The sequence below is a fragment of the Cololabis saira genome, chromosome 9 (assembly GCF_033807715.1).
Source record: "Cololabis saira isolate AMF1-May2022 chromosome 9, fColSai1.1, whole genome shotgun sequence".
Classification (NCBI taxonomy): domain Eukaryota; kingdom Metazoa; phylum Chordata; class Actinopteri; order Beloniformes; family Belonidae; genus Cololabis; species Cololabis saira.
Genome location: NC_084595.1, coordinates 678,263 through 690,317, shown reverse-complemented (window position 1 = coordinate 690,317; position 12,055 = coordinate 678,263). Strand labels below are relative to the sequence as shown.

General features: G+C 42.1%; 1 protein-coding gene across 1 annotated transcript in view; it reads right to left on the bottom strand.

Moving 5' to 3' along the window:
• Positions 1-728: 728 nt before the first annotated feature.
• LOC133451336 (golgin subfamily A member 6-like protein 22) overlaps positions 729-12,055 on the bottom strand; it is a 34,781-nt gene continuing 23,454 nt past the window's right edge. The window contains exons 2-5 of the mRNA XM_061730305.1: positions 8,431-8,663; positions 5,420-5,476; positions 3,943-5,184; positions 729-3,829 (exon numbers count right to left, since the gene is read on the bottom strand). Coding sequence (XP_061586289.1) covers positions 2,196-3,829; positions 3,943-5,184; positions 5,420-5,476; positions 8,431-8,461 — 2,964 coding nt within the window. The 5' untranslated portion in view covers positions 8,462-8,663 and the 3' untranslated portion in view covers positions 729-2,195. The remainder of the gene's footprint in view (positions 3,830-3,942; positions 5,185-5,419; positions 5,477-8,430; positions 8,664-12,055) is intronic.

Genomic DNA, 12,055 nt, shown 5'->3' with positions numbered 1-12,055 from the left:
TATTATATTAAGATATTATATTAGGATATTCTGTGGATTATAATAGTAGGATTATTATTATATATATATATATATATATATATATATATATATATATATATATATATATATATATATATATATATATATATATATATATGTATATATATATATATATATATATATATATATATATATATATATATATATGTATATATATATATATATATATATTTTTTTTTTTTTAATTTAATTTTTTTATATATATATATATATATATATATATATATATATATATATATATATATATATATATATATATATATATATATATATATATATATTATATTATATTATAAATTATAAGTGTGTGTGTGTGTGTGTGTGTGTGTGTGTGTGTGTGTGTGTGTGTGTGTGTGTGTGTGTGTGTGTGTGTTACTAATAAAAACAATACGGCCTAAAAATACAACACACACACTAAAGGTAAACTTGCTTTGGCTCCATCTGGTGGACAGAAGGTAAATTACACTAAAGTAACGACCAGCTCCCCATGTGGAGAGGAGGGAAACTTCCTCTGGCTCCATCTGCTGGACAAACGCTGGAAATGCATTACTTTATTCCAATAGCTTAAAAGAAAAGCAGACAGACACTTGAATTGAATTGAATTTTTATTTCGAACATGAAACAGAAGTGAATACAAAACAAAACAATAATAATCAATAAAAAATAAATGTAAATAAGAAAACAAAACAAAAATATAAATATAAAAACATGCATCCACCATAATTAACATGCTGGAAAAGGAGTAGGAAGAAGTAAAAATTTATTAAATCCTACCCACTAAACTATATTTCATTATGATCAAAATGTATTTAATTTCTAAATCAATGTATAAATATCAATAAACATCAATAATAATAATACGTCCTCACACCTTTATACACTGATATAAATATACCCACTTATAACTAGATACAACTGAGCTCTGCTATCGCTCACAGAACGACTTTCTACATAAAATCTGCAAAATAAAGTTAGTAAAAATAAACAAAGAAATTGATCAAAAATGCAAAATCACAAAAACTTGATAACTGCTTTATAAAGAAATAACATAAACAATCATTCAAATGTTTTGCATAGAACGGACAATATAATTAATCTCTTTAAAAAACCAAAACAAATGAACATTTATAGCAATTAACTTATAAGTCTTGCAGGAAAACTTCTTACTTTACCTGCAAGTACTTGAAGTTTTCATACTGGACTCAGGGCAATAAAAGTCCTAGTTTTACCAAAACAACAGATTTTGGTAACTGGTGACGAAGCCACCGATTAAAAGCCACTCTACCTTAGAAGAGACTTCTGACACATGATTCAGCCACGGAAAACACACAAGAACCAGTGTTGTTTATGCTAATGATCCCAGTGTTGCATTATTTTTAATCATTGTAATTAAGTCAAAAGGAAAAAAAAACTAATAATTTAAATATGTACAAACATTTTACATTTGCATTATAAACGTTGGTTGCCAGTTTTCTTGCCTCATGCAGGAATTTGTGTTTTATAATATCTGTGGGATTGGGCGTGTCTGTTGTTTCTTCACTCTGTTGTATTTGTATTTCATAGAATATTTCCTGCAGCAGATTCTTCACGTGATAGATGTGATAGATGAAAGATGCTTGGACCAGCAACATTGGGTCATAAGTTCTGCAGATGTCCTAAATTATCAATTCTTTTGGAGTAATATTTTTCACACTCTAGGCTTGTTAACGTAGATCGACTGGTGGTTCGTGTTACGAGACATTTAGAGCTAAATAAAATCTGATTTTTACTGAAGACCAGGGAATAAAGTTCCATAGAATCTGCCTGCCATTTATTGATGATTGATTATTTCACCCACAACAAATAGAAAGATTTTTCCCTTTTTTAAATGTTTTTTTCTTTTTTTCAGTTTATCATTTATTTATATATGCATATATTTTCTTTTTATCTTTTATTATTCTTCCCTAATTCTAGATTTCTTAGTCTTTGGGGTATGTATACATAGGTATGTCTGTTTATACATATATATGTAGGTAAATTAAAAATCCCCTTCATCCATGTATTTTTCATTCTGAGGAGCGTAGGTTGATTTTCTCACTTTAGACACATTTGAAGTTGAACCAAGTATGAGTCTTGAATATTTGTGACCACTGCAGAGATCTTTCTCCCAACTCTCATGAAATGCTGCACTCGTGTTTTCCCTTTATCTCATCAAGAAACCTTTCTATCATTTCACTCATTTCATTTTCATGAGTTTCCTGCAGCTTCTCTTTTTCCTCCTCCTTTACTTCTTTCATTTCCCTCTCATGTTTCGTCAGTAAATCCTTGAATTTGGTCAGATTTCTGCGTTTCTTTGAAACAGCCTTTACCAACTCATTGATTTCTCTTAGATGGGTTTCCCTCTTTTGTTTTTCGGTCGTTTCTTTGAGGGCCTTTAAGAGGTCATACTTTTCATTTCTTTCCTTCACCTCCCTCTTGTGTGCTTCCTTCTGATCTGACACTTTCTTCTTATATTTTTCCTGAAATTCATTTTTCTCTTCAAAACTCTTCCTGAACTCGTCTTCAAACTTCTTCTGCAGATTTTCTAGTTTTTCTTCTAATTGTTTTTTTTCTTTTTCCTCATTTTCTCTTCTGATATTTTCCTCCTCCTTCATTTTCTTTTCATACATTTCTTTTTCCTTCTTGTATTGTTCCTCAAGTTCTTCCAGTCGTTTCTGCTCCTTCTGTCGTCTCTCTTCATCCTCTTTCTTTTGTTTTTCCCACCATTCTTTATGTTCTTTCTCAAAATCCTCCTTATGCTTTCTCCTCTTTTCTGACTGTTCCAGCTCTCTGATAACGCTTTTCTTTTCCTCTTTTTCTGACTGAATTTGTTTGTTCAACATTTCAAGCTGTCTGTTCAAACTCTGGCGATGTTCTTCGTCACTACGTTCCCTTTTCCTCCTGTCCTCTTCCCTCTTTTGCTGTTCCCTCTTTTTCTCTTCTAGCTCTTTATTTATATTTTCCTTCATTTCCTTGAGTTTCAGCTCAGTTTGTTGTTGTAGTTTTTCTCTCTCTTCTTCCATTTTTCTTTTCATTTCTTGCATTTCTTCTTCATGTTTTCGTTTGAGTTCCTCCTTTTCTCTCCGTATTTCTTCCACCTTCTTCTGCAGGATTCTCTCCTTCTCCTTCTTTATCGCTGCTTCAGTTTCTTGCAGCATCTCATTGGTGTAGCAGTTTCCTTTGTTTCTCTTCAACATTTCATCAATCTTTCTTATCAGATCTCTGACCTGTTGACGATTGTGTTTATCGGTGTTATTGAACACGTGGTACCTTCCTCCACAGTCATTGATCAGCTTCTGAAACGAATCATCGCCCCCTCTGATGTAATCTTCAACAGATTTTTCTTCCCGTTCTAATGTGTCACCATATGTAAAAAGGATGATGGTGAACTGTTCTGCATTCTTCTCAAAAGCTTCCCTGATGAGTTTGAGTGTCTCCTTGTCCTCGCGGGTGAATCTGCCGATCTGCATCACCACCAGGAAGACGTGGGGTCCTGGAGACACAAGACTGATGCACTTCAGGATTTCCTCGTTGACCTCGTCATGTGACAGAGTCGAGTCAAACAGACCGGGAGTGTCGACCACAGCAACAGCACGACCGTCCACTTCACCCACTTCTTTATGACAGCGTTTGGTGACTGAAGTTGGGTTTGATTCAGCTTTAAACGCTTTTCTTCCTAAAATGGTGTTTGCAGAGGAGCTTTTTCCACAGCCGGTCTTCCCAATCAGAACGATCCTGAGACAGTCTGAGCTCTGCTGCTCTTTATCATCTGCAACATGATAAAAAAGTACATATTAGCTTGAAATGTCAACAGTTTCTATCTCAGGGTTCCAGGTGTTTCTGAGCAGTGAGAGATGAGAGTTTACCGTGAGCGTTACTTACACATCTGTGCTTCTTCCAGCTTCTTTACTTCAGCTCTCAGTGCAGTGATGTCTCTCTCTTCTTGTACGACTCTTTCTATTTGGGCCTTCATGAATGTTTCTGCTGAGTAACTGCAGAAGTTTTTGAGTTGGTTTATATTTTCAACAGCATCCAGCAGTTCTGGGACCTGCTGCCTACTCTTAATGTTGAAGATGTGAGATCTCCCTCCACAGCTCTGGCGGAGCTCCTGGATGTCTTTGCTCTTTTCCACAAAGTTAATGACATCTGGATGGGTGGGATCTGACTCCACGGTGAACAGAATCATGGTGAAGTCATTGACTCGAGACCTGAAGGTGTTCTGGATGGTCTGCAGCTCCCTCTTGTCGTCATCGGTGAGTGGACCCACAGGTAGGACAAGGACGAAGGCGTGGACGCCCTCAGGTTCACACAGGGAGACACACTTGAATGATTCCTCCATCACTTCCCCTGGAGGTTTTCCACCCAAGGCAGGCAGCTCCACCAGGGAAACCCGACGTCCAAACACCTCTCCTTGATTCTGGACACACTCTGGTGAGTTGGAGACTGAACGAAGGTCTATCTGACCTAAAATGGCCTTGGCTGCCGAGGTTTTCCCTGCTCCTCTCTTCCCACACAGAACCAGGTTTAAAGAGGGTCCTCTGTGTTCAGACTTCATGGTCAAACCTCCATCGTCTCCATCGTCACAGCTCAGATGTTCTCCGCTGTCCTGGACGGTTTGAGTCAACATAGTCAACAGTTCTGAGCGTTGGAGGTTGTTCTTCCACATGTGTCGGCATCTGCACTGCACGATGATCTCTCTCAGGTGGACCTTATCCAGACACTTTTCTATGCAACCGGAGCTCTGTGCTCCAGGTGTGGACACCAGAACCAGTGAATGATCAAATGACTGATCACTGAAGAGCTGCAGGACCCTGCAGAGCTTCCCCTTGTGCTCCTCCGTGAAACCTTCAGCATCCACAACCAGCAGGAACACATGAGGTCCAGGAGCAGTGAGCTTCACACAGTCTTCTATAACCTCTGTAAACTTGCGTTGAGAGATGTGGAGAACCAGCAGGTCTGGAGTGTTGATGAGAACCAGTTCTCTGTCCTCCAACCGTCCTCTGACTCTCACACACCGATCTGGCTCTTCCTCGGCGTGGAACCGGGTTTCTCCCAGGATGAAGTTGGCGACAGAACTCCTCTCAGACCAGCTGTTCCCCAGCAGAACCACCCTCAGCTCAGACACTGGAATCAAACACAACCGTTGACAAAGTCAGGCGTTGTTCCAGATGTGGATGGAGCTACACGCCAACACACGAACACAATGCATCTGTAAACATCTGCACACGCAGAGTTTTTTTTCATCGTCCTCCACAAACATATTCTAATATTTGATAAACTGACGGGTTCAAGCTTGGTTGACCCAACGCTGACGCGACTCTCACCCGAGGCAAAACTCCAAGACAAGGGTTGAACTTACTGTCTGGAGGCAGGAGTTCGTAGCTGCTGGTCCGTTTCTGCAGCGTCGGAGCTTTCCCTGTAAAACACACAGATCTTTAGGCGTTGAGAATAAGGGAGGTGTGGTTATCAGCAAGTGTGTGCGTGAGCGGTAAGTCCGTGAACTTCGCTTCAGAGCTGCTCCTCAGCCAATGTCCTTGATGTTATCAGACGGCTCGGTCAGTTCTGCAACAGGTCCACAGATGTTCCTGGGAGAGGGGACGGCTGGTGGGGGCAGGGCCCCTTGTTTTCATTCCACCAGGGAGATTGTGACTAGAGCAGACAGCCAAGCTGCTCTGTCAAGGTCAGATTATAGAATGAACAATTGTATTGCAAAGAACAGGCAGCCTCAGTAATTTTCCGTCTGCCTTCAGTCTCTGGTTCATCAATGGCGACTCCAAACAGACAAATTTGTGATCAATTCCTGCCAAGCCGAGCTTCCAACTTCTCCAAGGTTTTCTCCATCTTGCCAATGAGCTCAAAGACACCGCCAGCCTGCGATTCTGTTCAAGAATCACATCCAGCTTACGGTTTTGCTCCCCCAACGTTAAAGTCTGAGTGTTAGTCGCAGAGCTGATCCCCTCAGTCACGTCGGGCAGCTCTGAGAGGGCAAGAACAGCTGTCGACGACTTACGCGTTTGTCGATAGACCAGGAACCCCCCACTCCAATGAGCAGAAATCCTGCTATCATAAATCCAATTATGAAGCATCTTCAATGTCCTCGGCAGACAGGATCGCCTCCAAGACCTCCAATGTTTCCAGGAGTCCATTGTGTATCCGGCAAAAAAGGAAGAAGATTCTGTCCTTTCAGAGCTGCCTGACGTGGCTGAGGGGATAAGCTGTGCGACTAACACTCAGACTTTAACGTTGGGGGAGCAAAATCCCAAACTGGATGAGATTCTTGAATAGAATCGCAGGCTAGCTGCAGTTTTGGAACTCACTGGCAGGACGGAACAGACCTTGGAGAAGTTGGAAATTCAGTTTGGCGGGAATTGACCACAAATTCGTCTGTTTGGAGTCGCCATGGAAACGAACCAGAGAGACTTAAAGGGGACCTATTCTGAAAACCAGGTTTTTTCTTGCTTTAACACATATAAAGTGGTCTCCCCTCAGCCTGCCAACCCAGAGAAGGAGGAAAGCAACCAAATTCTTGAGGGTCTGTACAGCCGCCCGGATGAGCCATCCAGTGTGATGTGGATCTACGAGCCAATAAGATTCTGCTCCCGTCGTGACGTCACGACAGGAGCGATGCGTGAAACCACGTCCACAACCAACTCTGTATTAGATGCCATAATAGATCTCCTTTAAGGCAGACGGAAAATTACTGGAGCCCACCTGACCCAAATGCAATTGTGATTCTACAATCTGACCTTGATAGACCCCCCATGAAACCTGTGGACCTGGATCAGAACTATAGAGGGAATGTGTATGACGTCACAAATGCGACTTCACAGCGGGTTACGCCCACTGAGTGTCAGAAAGACTGAGTGGCAGAAAGACTGAGTGTCAGAAAGATAGCAAGATTGCATATAAAGCCCAAAACGGCTTAGCTCTGCAGTATTTACAAGACCTGATAGTGCCTTATGTTCCTGGCAGAGCTCTCCGCTCTCAGAGTGCAGGTTTACTCGTAGTTCCTAGAGCAGGGGTCGGCAACCTTTTTGACATGGAGTGCCGGTGTGAAATTTTCTTGTCAATGAATGTGCCATAATCAACAGTAGGCTAAAACAAAGTTACATTAAGGTATGACACAAAATACAAAAACATTTCCAACATACACACGCCACGGTCCTTCTGAGACACAAAACCAAACTCCTTTGTCCAAAAGGGCTGGAATGCCCTAACTTTGGCTTTCTTAGCAGGCGGCGTTGCCATCATCAAGCTAACGTTACGGTTACACGTTAGCACTCTGTGGTAAGCAGCAACCAAAAGTCACCAAATTTTGCACCAAGCCAGGCCTGGCGAAAAATTTGATATTTAATGGTTTGCATTAATGAGCGTGGCCTAATGGCGCAACAGCGCCCCCTAGAAAACTTTGTGCTTCAAGCCCCACAATACGGTTTGACGTACATGCACAAAAACACATCTGTATCATGTTGCAACTTAAAGAAAAGTCTCTTGGCGCCATCGCCGAAACCCAACAGGAAGCCGTTTTTTATTCGTTGACGATATTGCATTATATATTTAAAAATCGTTATCGTCACATGACCAGCATTTTCGTTGCATCTCGTTTCCCTCAGGTGATATAGGACGGTATTTAGTCATAATTTTTGTTGACGAAAGCAACTTTAACGGTAACAGTAGTTAGCTTCATGATGGTTAGCTGGTGCTAACTGAGGTGAGGCGGGTGAGCAGCCAGGTTCCCTCATTCTTCCTAACTTTGGATTAACCAGAGTTGGGCGGAGTCAGAGCCCTGAGGGCGTCGTCTCCCAAAGAGTTAGTCCGGTTCTGTCTGTGCGGACTAGAACACGTGGACTTCCAACAACTGCTGTTCAAGTGCTCACCTGGTTCGTGTGCTCACCTGGTTCATGTGCTCACCCGGTTCATGTGCTCACCCGGTTCATGTGCTCACCCGGTCCATGTGCTCACCCGGTTCATGTGCTCACCTGGTCCATCTGCTCACCTGGTTCATGTGCTCACCCGGTTCATGTGCTCACCCGGTTCATGTGCTCACCCGGTCCATGTGCTCACCCGGTTCATGTGCTCACCTGGTCCATCTGCTCACCTGGTTCATGTGCTCACCCGGTTCATGTGCTCACCTGGTTCATGTGCTCACCTGGTTCATGTGCTCACCCGGTTCATGTGCTCACCTGGTCCATGTGCTCACCTGGTTCATGTGCTCACCTGGTTCATGTGCTCACCTGGTTCATGTGCTCACCTGGTTCATGTGCTCACCTGGTTCATGTGCTCACCTGGTCCATGTGCTCACCTGGTCCATGTGCTCACCTGGTTCATGTGCTCACCTGGTTCATGTGCTCACCTGGTTCATGTGCTCACCTGGTTCACCTGGTTCAGCCGCCGCTGCCATCCTGACGTTGATGCTGAAGCACCTGGAGAAGATCAACTGGAGATCAACTGGAGATCAACTGGAGATCAGCTGGAGATCAACAGCAGATCAACTGGAGATCAGCTGGAGATCAGCTGGAGATCAACTGCAGATTCCTAAAATCTTCTGAGAACCTGTTTCCATCCTGCAGGTTCTTGTCGCAGCATGTAGATGAAGAAAACATCTAAAACAAACGAACAGATAATAAAAAACTTGTAGGCCATTTTATTTTCTTTCATGTGTTTAGTTTATATAGTTGTAACTTTGGTTTGAGAAGTGTTTATGGGGGGGTGACACAAAATCAACCAAATAATTCAACTGGACTCATATATTCCACCAAAAAAACACGGTCCTAAAATAATTATGAGAAGAAACTTTTCCAGTTCCATATTATTGAATAGAAGGACGATCGACCGAGACTTGAGGGAATCATTTGAGGAAATTAGAAATGATCACAATTTACTTGTATGTTGTGTGTGATCAGAGTTGCAGTAATGGGAGTTACTTTAATCAGCTCCACTAATTTATTTATTTTTATAACGTTGTCTAGAAAGGGTTCATGTAACTTTGTGATTCTTCTTGTCTCAAACTGTGTTTTGCCCCAGTTGCTGCTCATCCGTCTTTTTTACGTTAAACAAAACACAAAAGCATCAAGGTTGAAGGAAACCAGGAGTGATGACCTGCGTTTGGAACAGTCGGCTCTCTATCTCTGGCAACCACGACTTAAGTTACGAATGTGGAAACAAACTGTAAAGTTGGGGGGACGTGTCCCTGGTGGAAATCGAGCTGATGAAACTGTTGTATGGAGCTAGAAGAGTCTCATAATTCACAAATGCACAGGACAAGTTTTACAAATGCACAGACCGATTTGCAAATACACACACCGTTTCACACGTGCACAGAACAATTCACACGTGCGTAGGACAAGATACACAAATGTATTTTTGATGCACACACAAATATAACCTGATTTACAAACGTTTTTTTTGTCTGTGAGCTGCGCTGGATTTGTGTGTGAGTTTTGAGACTCCCCTGACGTGACTCGATCCACAAATATGTTTTTTTTTACACGGAAGGATCTGCAACCAATCAGATGTCTTCCTTTGTTTCAGCCAATCATAAGAGCGCACCCCACGTGGGGGACGCAGAGCAGTGGATAAAACACGACTTACTCTAAACCAATCAGATTAAAGGGGCGGATACACCTGCTGTTTGAACTGCGTTAGCGCCGTTCGCTTAGAAAAGTGATTAAGATCCTTCTGTGTTAAAAATAAAGTCACACACAAATCCAGCGCAGCTCACAGACAAAAAAACGTTTGTAAATCAGGTTATATTTGTGTGTGCATCAAAAATACATTTGTATATCTTGTCCTACGCACGTGTGAATTGTTCTGTGCACGTGTGAAACGGTGTGTGCATTTGCAAATCGGTCTGTGCATTTGTAAAACTTGTCCTGTGCATTTGTCAATTATGAGACTGTTCTAGCTCCATACTGTTGGTTTATGGAAACAGTCCCATGTCAGAGACCGTCATGGAATAAATGTTTGAGCATGTCGGAGTCAAAACAGCTAAAATCCCACACTGAACGAGCCCGGATAAACGGGGAGAACGTGTCAGGAGGGAATCCGTCATAAACACCTACACGAACCCTTAGATGTGAAAGTGGAGGAAGCACCGTGGGAATAAAGTTACTTTAGTCAGCGAAAATGACTAAATATCGTCGTCAACGAACCTTTATCACCTGAGGAAAACGAGACGCAACGACAATGCTGGTCATGTGACGATAACGATAATTAAATATATAACGCAATATCGTAGAGGAATAAAACTAGACTAAAATGTAGATTACAATATGAAAACTCTGCTAAAAAGTGTCTTCATTTTCATTGACCAAAACCAGACGTAATGTTCTAACAAAGATCCTTAAAGTCCATGTTGTCAGTAGTTTCCTCTGGTTTAGTCTTTAAACCAGTTTAGTCTTTAGATCTTTGGATCCACTTTCCTACAGAGACGTGGAAAAGAAAACCCAATGTGTCGTTAAAAAATAAAAAGAGGAGGAGAAATGCGGAAAAATAAATATGTTAAACTCAAATGAGAGTCTTCTGTATCTGGAATGAATGTATTCTTGAGTTCAAACGTGCTGTTGTGAGCTCCAAGTTTACAATGTTCCGTAGCGCTCCCAGCCAGAAAGCGGCTAAATGCAGATCATGTTCAAACCAGTGTTTCACTATAGCTTTCTTAGCCGCTGTGAAGCCTGCAAAGAGCATCCTTTTCTGTACCCGGCTGAGAGGGCAGGCTGAGTCGTCATTAAGAAGGCACAGACATGGGTCAGGAACATATTGAATATCCAGCAAGTTAGACAAAGTGGTATTAGCATGGGACCAGAGGTTAGCTACTACCGGACATTCCCAAAACATATGGAGAAATGACCCCGGGGTGGGAGTGGCACAGAATTGGCAGTGATAATGTGGTTGCAATTTCATTTGGTATCTCCTATAGGGTGTGGCATAGGCCCTATGAATAACTTTGAACTGAATGAGCTGATGAGCCACATTTTGCGAGGTCATATCCCGATTAGACCAGATCACATCCCAGTTCGGTTGATAACCTAGTTGTTTGAGCTCCCGGCTCCACAGAGACTCCACAGGGAGTGTTTTTTTAACCGCATTTAGTAGATGTTGATATATTCTAGAAACACATCCACGTGAATTTTGAGTAGGTTCAATCCAGCGCAACATGGGATGGGATTTGGGGGGGGATCGCCAGGGTACTCCATATGCTTTTAGGGCAGACCGCAACTGCAGGTAAACAAAAAAGGATGATGCTGGTAATACAAATTTACCTTTCAGCTGCTGGAATGTGAACAGGCCACCACAGTCATACAGGTCACCTATAACATGTATGCCCTGTGAGCTCCATGAGCTGTTAGAAAATGGCTTGTTGCCAGACATTAAGTTAACATTGTTCCACAAGGGGGTGGAGGAGCAGAATCGGATAGGATCCCCCAGGAGCTTCTCGGCAGTTTTCCACACCTTTAAGGCATTATTGATAATACAACCAAATCTATAGACAGAGTTTCTACGTCCTACACCAGAGAAAAGTAAGTCTTGCAATCTGATAGGGCTGACCAACCCTGCCTCAATCAACCTCCAGGGCACCTTAGAGTCAGTGTCGATCCAGTTGCGTAGGGCCTGTAACTGAAAGGCTAGGTAATACATCCTAAAGTCCGGAACCGCCAACCCTCCCGACTTCTTGGGCTGTTGTAGAGTAGTTAGCCGAATTCTAGAGCGTTTACCTGCCCATAAAAATTTAGTGACCATCGAGTGGATGTTATTAAAATACTTGGGGGGTGGGGACAGTGGGAGCATCGAGAAAAGAAAATTGATCCTTGGGAGTACAATCATTTTAATTATATTGGTTCTACCTTGCAGTGACATTTTAAGGTCACCCCACCTCTGGATGTCTGCCTTGATCTTACAGAGGGTGGGCTCAAAGTTATTCTTAATAATTAGAGGCAGGGTGGGCCAGATATTGATACCAAGGTATACAAAATTATCGCTACTTGAAATGTGTGCT